At 39.1% G+C, this 14,610-nt stretch overlaps 2 protein-coding genes across 2 annotated transcripts in view; both read right to left on the bottom strand.

The window, feature by feature from the left end:
* The window catches only part of LOC107563237 (protein Wiz-like), a 26,464-nt gene extending 15,059 nt beyond the window's left edge, over positions 1–11,405 (bottom strand). The window contains exons 1-8 of the mRNA XM_016248052.1: positions 11,340–11,405; positions 10,719–10,873; positions 9,049–9,229; positions 8,542–8,626; positions 8,261–8,415; positions 6,688–8,175; positions 4,717–5,181; positions 4,184–4,552 (exon numbers count right to left, since the gene is read on the bottom strand). Of these exons, the coding sequence (XP_016103538.1) occupies positions 4,184–4,552; positions 4,717–5,181; positions 6,688–8,175; positions 8,261–8,415; positions 8,542–8,626; positions 9,049–9,229; positions 10,719–10,823 (2,848 nt within the window). The 5' untranslated portion in view covers positions 10,824–10,873; positions 11,340–11,405. The remainder of the gene's footprint in view (positions 1–4,183; positions 4,553–4,716; positions 5,182–6,687; positions 8,176–8,260; positions 8,416–8,541; positions 8,627–9,048; positions 9,230–10,718; positions 10,874–11,339) is intronic.
* Positions 11,406–12,336: 931 nt separating this feature from the next.
* LOC107563238 (N-acetylmuramoyl-L-alanine amidase-like) lies at positions 12,337–13,965 on the bottom strand. Its single transcript, XM_016248053.1, is given in 5 exon segments — positions 12,337–12,405; positions 12,507–12,801; positions 12,902–13,032; positions 13,035–13,115; positions 13,743–13,965. Coding segments are annotated over 5 exon segments (627 nt in total). The 5' UTR covers positions 13,848–13,965; the 3' UTR covers positions 12,337–12,390.
* Positions 13,966–14,610: the final 645 nt, after the last annotated feature.

Here is a 14,610-nt window from a genome sequence, read left to right as displayed (position 1 = left end):
GAACAAAGGCCTTCTGTAGCAAATCGATGCGTTTTTGTAAGAAAAATATCCATATTCAAAATGTAATAATCACTTTAATGTAGCTTGCGCTCACTGTTGTACACGGAAGCAGCTCCGGGAGGATGACGTATGAGGTCGGCGTTGCGCATGCGCTGCTCAGAAGTGATGCACGCCGAAGCGCAGGGGAAACAAAACAACAAAACAACGGTCACTAATTAGAAGTACAAAATGAGGATTTGTAAAGAAGAATGTCGGAGGATTTCGATGGAGGAGACTGCTAAAGTAAGGAAACTTTGCTTCCTTTGCTCCTGTTAACAAATGTTGGCTTTCACGAGACTCACCGGCACATGCGCAGCGCCTCATACGTCATCCGCCCGGAACTGCTTCCGGTGTACAACTGTCGGCGCAAGCTAGATTAAAGTGATTATTACGTTGTGAATATGGATATTTTTCTTACAAAAACGCATCGATTCGCTACAGGAGGCCTTTGTTCACCCCCGGGGGGCCGTGTGAAACACGTTTTTTTTATGGATGGGCGCATTTTATTTAACTGCTTTTGGACTGATGCATGCAACACCCGCTGACTAGGGCTGAATGATTAATTGCATTTGCGATAATATCGCGATATGAACATTTTAGATTTTTCAATCGCAGAGGCTGCGATTACACGGTCACGTGACATGTGAGAGTAAAGAGGTGTGTTCGACTTGAAGATCAGATCGGTGTATGACATCAAAGTATGGTGAGCGAGAGAAAGCATAAGGAGACGTCCGCTCTCTTATAGCTCTCTCAGTACTTTGATGACACACACCCATCGGCCTAAGCAGCGCTGCTTCAAGTCGAGCGCGGGCCATCAGCAGAAAAAGAAGAGAAATAAGTAAACAGCCAAAGGACGTAACTTAGAATGGGAGATGGATCGGTTTGTGAAAGTCATAGATGAAGTTGCTCAGACCCAGGCAGGTGCTGGTCATTCAAAAGCTAAATGCAGAATATATGACGAGGCATATCTTGCTCTCGGCTTCACTCACGGTGTCTATACCGGATGCTACAGTTGTCGCCGCAACAGCTCTACACTGACGCGACAAAGTGACTGTTGCAAATCATATTATCTTTGTGTCAGTACGACATAAATAGAACAAGGCATCAGTTTAATGTTGCGCCGCATCCAGTGTACACAGCGTCACTGATTATAATGGTTCTGCTGTATTTTGCTGCTCGCGTCCGGTGTAGACACGGTGTTTAAAGTCATTGGTGAGGAGGAAAGCCTGTGTGTGTCCTATGCCTTAGCGGACAGCATGAAACCCACACAAAATAAATAAATAACAGAAAGAGAATAATAATAATAATAAGTTATTCTCTCTATGCTATTTTTCAATGTTTCAAGTGATGCAGGTGTTTTTTTCCCTGTAGTTTTTTTTTATTAAAATAATTTTTCATAATGTTTAGTGAAATTATTTGGTAGTCTGAGGGGGGCGCAACCAAAAAACCACTGGTCTAATGTTAACAGACAGTGTTTAAAAAGTGCAGTCCACATGTTTACATATGTTTATTACAGTGACTTTGAATTACCTGAAGTAGAATGGTTAAGCATCAGATTTGTTTTTATATTTCTGCAATCTACTTTAGTTTGTGTGATTTGTTACTGACTTTCATATTAATGTTTACACCAGGCTTATTTGTCAGTGCTTTATGTTGTCAAAGTTATTACATGCTTACAAGGTTGGAAGTTCAACAAATCAGTCAATATACTGTGATTGTAGTTGTTAAATAAAAATGTCATTCATATCAATTCATGCATCACCTAATTTCATCGTAACAAATAGGCCTGGCCTACAGAAAAGAACATTTATGTTTAATCTATCTAATAGTGTGTTGGTCATACTATACAATGATTTATCGCTTGTCCTTGTTGAATCATACAGAACATAAAGAGCTTTTAAAAAAATAATTGCATATTAAATCGCAATCGCAATATTGGTAAAAAAAATCGCAATTAGATTATTTTCCAAAATCGTTCAAGCTACATTAAAGTGATTATTACATTTTGAATATGGATATTTTTCTTACAAAAACGCATCGATTCGCTACAGAAGCCCTTTGTTCACCCCCCCCGGAGCCGTGTGAGACACTTTTTTTTTAATGGATGGGCGCATTTGAATTAAGTGCTTTTGGACTGATGCATGCAACACCCGCTGACTGCCATGAAACAGCTTAAAAGATCAAAGACAATTTTTAATATAACTCCGACTGGATTTGTCTGAAAGAAGTCATCTACACCTTGGATGACTTGAGGGTGAGTAATTTATGGGCTAATTTTCATTTTTGGGTGAACTAACCCTTTTAGAGTCGTTTTATTTTGATTTCTCGAGTCTAACAATTAGATGAACATACAGACTGATACTTTATTCACTCCAGAGGTAAATTCAGAAGGTCTACATTCAAGCAGCACACAGTGATTTTCTTTTGAAGCTCCTGCTGGTCTTGCTCTTCTCAGCATATTCAATATAATAAGCTGTGAACGGCGTTCCTGCTGTGGGCGTTTCTGTTCTGTCATTTGATCTGTCCTAGACACATTTCTAGCAACATCAGCCCTTTTTCTGCTCAGACTGAAAATATAAATTCACTGTAATGGCATACACTGCGTGAAATAACCAGACATCAAATGGACAAAAGACATTAAATGCAATAAGTTAAACACGAACATCCACCGTTTAATAACTTATTCAGACCAACATAAAACGAAGCAAGCAGCGCTGACACTTTATTTTCCCCAAAAAATTGTGAAAGTGCGCGGAAAAAGAAATCAAGAACCAAGAAAAACACAAAGCGTTGGCGGGCTCCATTCCAACATTTAAAAAGCACCTCAAGTGAAATAAAATGGCGTAGACTTAGCCTAATTTCGGGAATCATAAAGACATGCATTAAAAAAAAGAAGCCGTCATTTTGACAGGACACCAAAAACTGCCTTTATTAAGCACCTGAGCGCAAAATATCACATATCGGCACTTTTCAGACAGAAAAGTACAGACAGTAGGGGAATGAGTCTCACTGGACCATTGCTGGCATCAGTGATTTTAAAACGCGCATCGGGTATGACAGGAGCTTTTTTCTTAAATGTTGTTAACACGATTACATGCCATGCAAGCTTTGAAAGTGTCGAATCTCCGAGCATTTGCATCTCTCATGCATCCCCATGCACGGCGCGGAAGTGCATGCACTCACCATTCAGCGACTGCAGCGCATCGGACTTATTATTACAGCACCTACAGTCAGACAATTTTTCCGCTATTGTATGTGTCTGCGGGGAGGTGGAAGCAGCCATTTTGCCCCGCACACATGCACTAACGCACCAAGGCGTGACGAACCGAATAAAGGCGGAGACTAGGCAAAATATTAAATGCCAGACAATGAAGATTGCATTAAGAAATTAGCAAGTGTTCTGCACCATACAAAAATATTTACAACTGCACCTGAGAGCATTACAAAAATCCCAGGGCATGCACAAGCTTTTGAGGTTTCTCTTTAGGGTATTTTGAACTTCTGACCACAAAGCAGATGAGGTAAATGCTATTTATTTACTGGAAAATCAACATTTGAGTAAGTAGCTACACAATATAAACTGTTTCATCAACCTTTGAAAAGACAGTTAAAACATCTAAACATCATTTAAACAAGAATCAAAAAAAGTGATCAAAAAGTGAAACCAGTCTGAGCCCACTAGTGATTTAGCATTTTTGTTAATGCAATGCAGACATTTCCATCAGAAATGACATTATGACTACAATTTCAGATTTTTACAACAATCTTTCTTAACTATTTTACATAACCCTCCTTTTGCGTTAATGACAGCATGCACTTGACCGAAGCATAGACTCAAGTTTGTGCAAAAAAAAACAACTTTGTTCTCTAGCATGACTTTGTTTCAAAGAGCATCAAAAGAATCAAAGAACATCTGACCTTTTTGTACAAATAAGCTTGCATTTGAGAAATAATGCAGACTCTTAAATATTTCTTAAATATGTTTTATATAATACATTTTAAAAAACGTTGTGCATCATTATTTTCTAACAGACATTTTGCAGTTATCTAAAGAATTTAGCAAGTAAGAACTATGACATGCCTCATGGCTTAATCTTTTAAAGTTTTTAAAAAAATCAAACAGAAGTAAATCCCATCCACTTACCCTCCAATTCACTGATACTGTGCTCTTCCTTCCAGCTCCGTTTTGGAGAGTCAGAGGAAAGAGTGGCGGGTTGTGCTGTCATGTTCTCCTCATCCTTTATGTCTTTCCTGCTCTCTTGCTCCTCATCAGAGTTTTGCTCTTGATCTGACTGGATAGTATGAGTGGTGGCAGTGGGTAGAACAAGATCTGGATACTTGGCAAAAAGCTCTCTGAGAATATTAATGGGAGAAACTGTGACTTCCCAGTTGGTGATGCCAAAGTCTCTGAGATGGGCTCGGGCATGACTGGAGAGACCAGCCCTGGTGTCAAAGCCGGCACTGCAGAACTCACATCTCATTACACTAAAGGTTGACGGGTCAAAGTTGGCGACTAGAGGTGGTAATGGAGAGAAGAGCATCAAAACAAGTTATATAACAAGCCTTTGTTTCTGTGTCATAGATATGGCAATTCAACTCTCATGAGACATCAAGATAATAAGCATTACAAATAGTAGGTAAAAAGCCATCTGAATTTACATTTAAAAGCATCCTCACCTTTTTTCTTCTTTTTCTGATAGGAGAATTTCTTCTCAATGGCATTGACCTCTTCTGGGGAGATGAAGTGCCTAACGTTGTAACTGACACCCACTCTGTTCAAGTGACCCCTAACATGATTGGCTAGTCCGATGCCATTATGGAATTGATCTGGGCAATAAGGGCATTTTCTTTCCACACTCTTCAACAACCCCTCTCTATCATCATCTTCATAATCTTCCTCAGTTAATGCACCAATAAGGCGACTAACAACATCCTCTTCATCTTCGTCATCATCAATATCATCATCATCATCATCATCCTCTAGTTTTGCAGCAACAAGTGTGCCTTCTCCACTCTTCTCCTGACTATCAGATTTGTCTTTGAGTTTGGGTTCCTCCTCCTGTGCTTCAAGCTTTTTGCTGTTCTTCTTTTGTGAGGAGGAGTTGGCTTTGAGATCCGGGTCATTGGCAGGTGGCTCCGTCCCTGGGGTGGGGAGTGGTTATAATGTGGAGTGTTACAAAGTGTTCAACAGTTATATAAAAAAACCATCAAGACCAGTATTGCACAATTTAGAGGTTAAATGCAAACAAAATGTATGTGGGATGCAATGAGAATGGTGACAAGCTGAGTTAATGGAAGAGTTGATCTAAAATGGAAAGTCTGTCATCTTTTATTGTCATCTTACATCTTTTATGAAAGATTGTCATATGGGTTTGGAACATTGTGGTAAGTAAATAATGACAGAATTCTCATTTTTGGGCTCATTGTAAACAAAAGGAACAGCTTGGCCTGACTACTCTGCAACCGTTTAAGATCTCTGTGGCTCTGCTCATCACTCACCCATCACCCTACTGCATGAGAGGGGAGTTTGGTGGTCAGAGCTGAGAGACTCTATGAGGACGAGGGGTAACTTGTTTCTTAGCTGGGCTTGCTGCCCCTCAAGCAACCCCAGCCTCTCTGCTGCCCCTCGGAGGCTGGCTGAGAAGCTGCTCTTCAGCTGCAAGGCCAGGGCAGGTACCTCCACAGGGTCTGCAGGGGAAGGGACCAGGTTCAGACCAGAGTGAAACCTGGGATTTCCCCACGTTTATGGCCAAACATGACTCATGTAAACTTCTAGAATTTCAAGGCTTTCCATTTGCCCCCCATTCAAGTATTGGTCCTTGCTGACTATGGCCACTGATTTGGTTAACTGTTTGGGAAATATTGAAGGAAGAAAGTCTGTAACCACCGGCAGTGGCTAATAGTGAGCATTGGCCAATGGAACAGGAAGTAACACCCCACAATTATAATAACTGGCCAATGGAATGGGGAGAGTCACCACACTCCTTTAACCAGCGGCCAATCAAACAGGAAGTTGCACTACGCAAATTTTGGTTCAAGGATGATTCTGGCACACTGAATCCAGGCATCACAATAGCACAACAATACATACAGTGCATATACACATATGCATGCTTCACTACAAGACAAAAGACAGAAGTACAGGTAATGTATTTATTCAGATTTTGCCTATATGAAATTGAAATTGTGAAAGCTAATTCTCATTATTCTATTGTGGTGGTTAATGACAGTATTATTTAATGTGACAATGTTATAAAGAGATGGTGAGAAATTGATGAAAAATAAAGACCTTTCTGAAAATGCATTAATAATTGAATAGTAAATATATCATTAGTTTACGATAGTTTACAACCTCTCTTTTTCATTACGTAAATGTTGCACTGGTAAGTCTAGATTATTTGACAAAAATACAGTTGATTATGCCAAGTGTTAGCATTTACTTACTACATTTACATTTATGCTTTTGGCAAACACCTTATCCAAAGCAACTTTTAGGGCATTCAAGTTTTATACACAGTTATACAGTTTTATGTACTGTATATTTCTGTTCTTTGGGCACTGAAGTCTTGCCATTGTTACCACCTTGCCAATTTAGCTACAAGGCTAAGCGTTGACTGGTCTTGGTGTTTAAATCCATTATTGACTTACCTGTTTTGGAGTCTTGTTTTGGATCATGCTCTGGTTCTGGTGGTGGAATGTCTTCTATCTGGCCCTTATCTTCAGTCTGGTTTGAGATTTGGACTTGTTTTTTCATAACAGGAGTAAGGGTGGATTTAGGATCCAGTCTTGTACTTGCTCTTGTGCGCCCAAGTTTACCCCTTGTAGCCCGGACTGTGCGTTTATTCCCTATGCTCTTGAATGCCACATCCTTATGCTGCGGAGCAGCGCTTGGATTTGGCAGAGATGACATGAGATGCTGAGGTTGTGGAACATTCTCTTCCACAGGATTAGCCACAGTTGTCCTGTGCTCTTCTGTTTGTCTCAACTCCTCAGCAGGGTCTGTATTTTCATGCAGAGTTGCTTTACCAGGTTGGTCTGTGGCCTCTCCTGGGGTTGCAGAAGCATTTTGGCAAGACAATGAACTAGAGTCCACCTGTGAAGGGCCACTTTCAGGCTGCGTTTCTTTAGATTTTTTGGATGTTCGGATGGGGTACCTCTTGTTGAGAGGTGATGTGACGAAAGTTGATGTAACATCTGCAGAGGACTGAACCTGTCCTTTCTTGCAGGACTTCTGCTGAAATCGGGGGGAAGTTCGATAGACACCAGCCCTTGTTCGGGTGTTGTGCATCTTGGTATGCTCAGCAAGTCCTTGAGGCAAATCAGAGCTAAAGTTGCACTTAAGACACACAAACTGGTTGACCTCTGTTGACTCTTGGATGACTGGCTCCAATGCCTTACTGCAACTGGCTTGATCTGCCACCCCCTTGTCCCCTTCATTTAATTTTCCAACCTCTTTAACGATTTTCTGCCGTGACTCCTCGTGGCATTGTTGATGATCTAGCAGCAGTACCTTGTCTACAAACTCCAGACCACACTCTATGCATTCAAAAGCATTTTTATTAAGATGTCCACTCCAAGAGTCTTTCTTTCCACATTGCCATTTCTTCCCAGATTCGCCAACTTGGCCATGCTCTCGCATGTGTTCGCGCAGATGGACACGTTTCTTGAAGTAAATGCTACATTCTACACATGTAAAAATATTTTGGGAGAGGTCTCCATCCAGTTGGTGATCTACTACTGACCTCTGCCTTCCTCGTACCTTCTCTTCCTTTTCCTCTTTACGTTTGAACATTCTTTCCCCAACCTTTGTGGTTTTCCTACGCTCCTGTGCTCCAGAGGGTTTTCCTCTGGTCCTTCTGCCGGCTCCCGTTGTGCGTTGCCAAGTGTCTAAGCCAGAGAAAGGCCTCAATATGGCCCTCTTTTTTCTTCGGCGCTGGATGAAGGTGCATTGCGCCCAAGGTCCAGGCGGTGGACTCTCTGGCTCAGAGTCTCCTGGGAAGGTGTATACATCTGGCTCTTTGGTGTTCTTTTCTTCCCACCCTCTACTATTAAGCAATTGCCGCTCATTTTTCTCTTCTTTTTGGCATCCCTCTTTTGGTGTAGTATCTGGTAGATGACTCACTTTGTCTTGTTCCACTGCAAGTAAACAGCAAAAGGTTTTATTGACTTAAGTAGTTTTTTATATGATAGTGTTATTGAATCAATTGCAAGTTTTTTTTACGTTTTGCTGTATGTTTTGGTAGGCTAGAGTCTGTAGTTTCCGGCTCCTTGTATGTAATATCTCCTTGATTCTCTACCTCCAGGGGGGCAAGTGGGATGTTTTCAAGAAATAAGTGCTTGGTTTCCACAGGTTCTTGGCATGGATCAATGTCAAATCTGCAAGCATAAGGATTAAAATGGATAAATACTTTAAAGCTTAATATTTATCTCTATCAAACCCCTCAACTCTATGTATGCACTTTTCTATAAACCTGTTGTTCCGTATATTCATCTGTATCTTACCTGTCGTCTTGTTGTCCAGAGCTGGGACTTCCTGGGCTGTGAGCAGCCAGACCATGAGGGTTACAAAAGTGCTGAAGTTCTTCCTCTGACATAAACCATTGGAATCCACACAGGAACACAAACATTATACACATGACTTAACAGAAAGCAGTAGACTCACAGTTATATCTACAGCATGTAGACAAACAAAACCATTAACACTGTTCACAGAGACACATTTCACAGTACAAACACAGAATAGCTCAGTCTGAAACTAGCTGGATCATTTCAGATGCTCATTTACAGTCAGGATTTCATACACTTTTAGGAAAAAAGGTACAAAAGCGGTCAGTGGGATGGTACCTTTTCAAAAGGTACACATTTGTACCTAAAGGGTGCATATTAGTAACTAAAAGGAGCAAAAGTGTACCTACAGCTTTTGTACCTTTTTTTCTGATAGTGTATGATTCAGACATGCATGTGTTTTTCACTGACTTGAAAGTAAGAATGAACCAGAGAAACAATTACCGTCCAAGGTTTCTTTCTCAGAGTCCGAGTCCCATGTCAGAGATGAGGGGAAGGCTGAAGATCGTGGACTTCTCTGTACTTTACCACAATGCTCCAGTGTGGGGAAAAAGCATTTTGGACCGTCTGAATCTCCATTTCCATCACCCTTCTCCATTGTGTCATCACAATGCAATAACCCCCCCTGTGAGTTCAGAGGTTTGAAACAAGTCCAACATTACATAATTCTGTTTAGGATAGAAATAAAATTTTGCAAGATTCTCACACAGGTGTACACTGATTGTTAAAAGATATTTCTGTCATGACAACTCTCGGAGGGATTGGCATGGTAATGTACATGACAATGTTAATGTATTTGGTCTCGAATCACGAATCACCTTGTAGCAGATCTATACAGGTGGAGCTGGGGAAGGTGAAGGGTTTCTGAAGCAAGCTGCAACTGCTACGGCAAGCCCTAGTCATATATTTGAATGTTGAGCAGCGAGCTCATTGGCTACCGATACAGGAGAGAACCAATCAGCTGTGCCATGTGATAATGATGTCATTAGGTCAGATTGAGTTAGACCTATCGGACTGCGCCATCTAGAGTTTCATGCCAGAACTCTGTATATATAATGACAGTGTAAAGATAATTGTAATTAAAAAGTATTAAACTGTATCAAAGCAATGACTCCCACATATTTTTTATATTCATAGAGTATCGGTTAAAAAAATCTATTTTCTCCTTTCATTGGAAAAGTGAATCAATTATTCCGAAGAGAAAAGGGGGAATTAAAAACTGTGTCCCAATTTGCACACTACTATCCTTCCTAAATAGTATTCAAAAATAAAATTGTGTGTCACAAATTGTAGTATGTTGAAATAAGTATACCAAAGGTACTACAAACACAAATAAAAAGTGTAGAAAAAATTAAATAAAAATAAAAACATGGAGGAAATGGGACATTGACGTTTAATCAATATCAATATGATCAATATCTAACCTGATTAAAAAAATTATATAATGTTATCCACATTACATTGCATCTGCAACAACATTTTGAACTTTTAGAAAGATAAATTTGCTCATTTGCTTTTAAATGATTCATTATGCAAACACCTCGCGTTCTCGGCATGACAGACCTGCGACTGGTAGATCACCATGCTGCTTCAATTCTAATAAGTTAGGAAATTAAATGAAAAGTGATGTGGAAGATGTTAAATGTGAGAAGATAATTGACAGGGCAGTTTAAACAGTGACAGGATGCATGTAACTAAGTAACAAAATTATGATAAACTAGTATGTCCCAAAGCTTGTCTACTCTTATGCTACACACTTAAAAGTAAGTCATTTTTCTTCACAAAAAGAATACATATTTTTAGGGCACAGTATAAATAGGCGAACTGGTACACTCTTAAAAATAAAGGTTCTTCACGATGCCATAGAAGAACCTTTTTGTCTAAATGGTTCCATAAAGAACCTTTAACATCTGAAGAACCTTTCTGTTTCACAAAAGCTTCTTTGTGGCGAATAAAGGTTCTTGAGATTATAAAAAGGTAATAAAGAGATGGTTCTTTAAAGAACCTTTGACTGAATGGTTCTTTGTGGAACCAAAAATGGTTCTTCTATGGCATCGCTAGAAGAACCTTTTGAAGCACCTTTATTTTTAAGAGTGTAGGTGCGTTGAATATACCAGGAAGGTGCAGCTGAGTAAGGAGGTGGACGCTGAAGGCAGAAGCCCTTGGCTGGACATCAGATCTTGAGGGTCCCTGGTCAAGAGATCATCCTCAGGCTCCATGGTCCCCTGGTGCACTAGCTTGGGTGCAACTGCTGTCCACTTCTCCTGTCCTACATTATGAAGAGCAATTCTAATAACTGCAATCATAGATATGGACCTGAAGCCTCAAAAGTCAAAATATTATGGGGTCTTTAAAGAAAACCTATAGAAGAGCATTTGAAAGATGTTTATAAGCTCAAGAGGTTAATTTGATGATACATTATAGTGCTCTGTGCTGTCCGAGCTTTGAAAGAGTGCATTTGAATAACTAAATCTTTGTGTTTAATTCCTGAGACGTGTCACTCTGTCTGACCTATTTTATCATGCCTCATTTTCTATGTTGATAATATGGCCGTTTTTACTGGAGGAAAAAAAATATACCGGCTCCCTTAATAAATGGGCTCGTCCATGCAGTTTTCATGCATTTCTAACTTGCGATCTCAGGACTATCTGCAAACGCTGTCCTTCTCCAGGAACACAATCTGTTAAACATCTTTCTGGATGTGTGCGGCGAGGATGGAATTGGGCAACACTCACGGAAAGCGGCCTGTCTTTGGAATCTTCTGCGTCCAATCACATCGCTCTCTCCATGTCCTATATGGATTCAAGTGGCACGAACGCACGGGCGCTTATAGAGCATGTGTGCGTTGCGCTTTTTGCGTCCCGGAGCGTCGCTGCCTTCCCTCAGGAGCACCGGGAAAAGCATATAGGTGCAGCTAACGGTAAAGACTGCCTTTGCACTCTAAACACCGGACTCCATGTTGTTAGTTTCGGAGGGATGGTGACGTTGGTGGGGAGGGGAAAGAGTTTATGTATCAGCCACGCTGTAACTCTTTCACAGCAGGTCTAGAGATGAACGGCACCTGGTCAGTGCGGTAACAACGGCGTTGATGCGTATAAGATTTTTAAGTCAGCTGTTATAAAGCTGCTATATGAATAAATGTAATAATCAGTCACCTGCATAATATCTAGAATAATAGCTACTAATACCACTTCTGTACAGTCTGTCTGTCTATCTATCTATTTGTGTGTGTGTGTCTATATGTCTAAACACTAGTAATGTTCAGTCATACTGGTCATAGATGTCTTAATTGTTAATATGCGCAAATAGTGTAACTACTCATATTTTAGCAAGAAAACGCCTTAGAACTTTTAAAGCTATGCAATTATTTAATTAACAAATATTAAAATATATATATAATGAAAATTAAGCTACATTTAAGGTGAATTATTTAAAACACTCTTTTAATTCTAACCACAGCATTAGTTTTGTAAATATACAAAATCGTTTTAGCTAGATTTGCTGATTGTATTATATTCTAACAATGTAAAATAGGCAATGTGTGCGATCAAAATAATGTAATTGAACATTATCATTTTGTAAAGGAACTTGCTTTTGACCAAAAGTAAAGGCAAATTCGATTTTTGCCCATTTCTAATGTCATGTGTAAAACACAAACAAAAAAACAATAGATATGGTTTTTAGAAGGAATTGATTATGCTTTTATTACTAGTAATACATGTAATACATGTACTGTTTTCCAGAGACACAATTAGTGGATTGTGTTCATTGTTGCTGCCACAGTCATCAAGGCAAATAGCTCTGTAGAGAAAATCAGAGAAACACACACAGACACACAGTTAAGGTCTGAAATGTTACATGTGAACCCCATAAGTACAATAAATCATCTGTTATCTTTATACCTCCCAATGCTCCCATTTCTGGATTTCATGGTATAAGGTGTTTCCTGGGCATTCTGTGGCATCGGCCTGCCTGTGTCCGTATAAGTTGTAATATGAGGACAGTCGGCCTGCGCTTATAGCGCAGCTTGTGAAGTCGTACTGCACCATGTCCATCGCACTCTTGACGGGGAGGGTGGAGGTATAATCACCAATGAAGCAGACGCCATAGCTTATAGAGTTGTACCCGTAAGCGTGGGCTCCGACCCAATTCCAGCCATGGCCTTTGTACAGGTTTCCATCAGAACCTGTAACAAAACTACAGGAGGACAAACAACAATAGTTATTCAACTGCAATAACTCTGTACAGCACATGAAACACAGATCAAAGGGCTTTATGCTGCAGAACATTGTCTAACAAACTGTATCCGATGTCAGACCATCCATTGGTTTGCTGGTGGTAGCACTGCATGGAGCGCATTTCACTGGCACATTGGTCAAAGGTGGTGCAAGGCCTGGAGGGTTGATATGTGTGGTGGATGAAAAGATACGGCACAGGGAGAGACAGATAGGAGGGAGAACCAATGTAAGCTGCAGCCCCCCATTGAGACCTCGTAATGATCTTGGGACAGACTGTTTTTGGGAAGAAAAAATTAGAAAAGGTGAACACAAAAGTGCAATTTCCAATTAAAAGAGTGTAAATTTGTCAAAAATAAAGTGGTTTACTTGGTAGTGCTTGAATGATAACATTAAAAATATCATAATTTTATAAGTAAAAATGTAAATAGCCACAACAAAAATTGCTAAATTGATAATTGAGTTATTGTAAAAAATTATGATAAAAAAATAATAGTAATATAAAAATGTATTTATATTAGTAATCAGTATAAAACTGTCTGTATGATAACTTCAGTAATAAATAAATTGGTTTACTTCACAGTACTTGAAAGGCACATTGAAATTATATAATTATGTATATATATTATATAAAGATGAATTTAATTACATAAAAATATAATTTTATCAGAAAAAGAATGTAAAAAAACCAGTTAAAATGTAAAAATAATTAAGTCAGCTTAAAGTTGATTTATTTTTATTATTTTATATTTATTTATTACTAAGAAAATGTCAAATTGAAATTAAATATTGTTTTATTAAGGCAATGTATTTAAATAAATATATTTAAATCTTTTTTTGTATAATTACAGAATACTTCAAATATTAATTAAATCAAAGAATAAATAAAGTGGTTTAATTAACTGCATAAACATGGACAAACTGGTCAAACCCTTGGTTCATAACATCATCCAGCCTCTTCCTCTCAGACTCATTTAAGTTGCGACGAACTGTTAGAGCCTGGACCATTTGTGGTGGTGGCTGATGGAAAATGAGGGGAGGGAAATACAGAAAACAAGACAATTACAATAGTGACCATTCTAACTTAACCACAGCTCTTAAAGGGGTCATATGATGCGATTTCAAGTTTTCCTTTCTCTTTGGAGTGTTACAAGCTGATTGTGCATAGATAAGATCCCTGAAGTTACAAAGACTAAAGTCTCAAAACCAAAGAGATATTCTTTATCAAAGTTAAGACTCTGCCACGCCCCCCTAAAATGGCTCGTTCTAACACGCCCCCACATATCTACCTCATTATGTGGAAATATTAGCATAATGTGCCCAAATGTGCAAGGGCCTACAATAATGTACAGTATTTGAAAAATAATGTGTTTTTTGAACATTAAAGCATGTCAACATATTCTGTTACACCAAATACACAAAATAATGATCTTTAAAAAAGCATCATATGACCCCTTTAAAAGCAGTCATATCATGAGCATAGTGTTTTACGGTTAACTACTGTAATATGCACTGCATTATGGGTATTTTATGCCATTTACAGTAATTCACTGTATATGGGAATCTGCGGTACTTTACTGTTTGCTCAAAAGCAGTAGTGTAGTTCTGCTGATGAAAAACATGAATCTGCATTCTCAATTTAATGTCTGGGTAAGCACAAGTGTGGTGAAATAAATGTATTTTTAAAATGATTAAAAAATAAAATATATCAACTTTGCTTACACCCCACAAAATTTACATTTTATTCGCGCGCAAAGCCTGCGCAACAACC

Source organism: Sinocyclocheilus grahami, unplaced genomic scaffold, assembly GCF_001515645.1.
Source record: "Sinocyclocheilus grahami isolate Dianchi unplaced genomic scaffold, SAMN03320097.WGS_v1.1 scaffold863.1, whole genome shotgun sequence".
Classification (NCBI taxonomy): Eukaryota; Metazoa; Chordata; class Actinopteri; order Cypriniformes; family Cyprinidae; genus Sinocyclocheilus; species Sinocyclocheilus grahami.
This window is presented reverse-complemented; position numbering and strand designations above follow the sequence as displayed.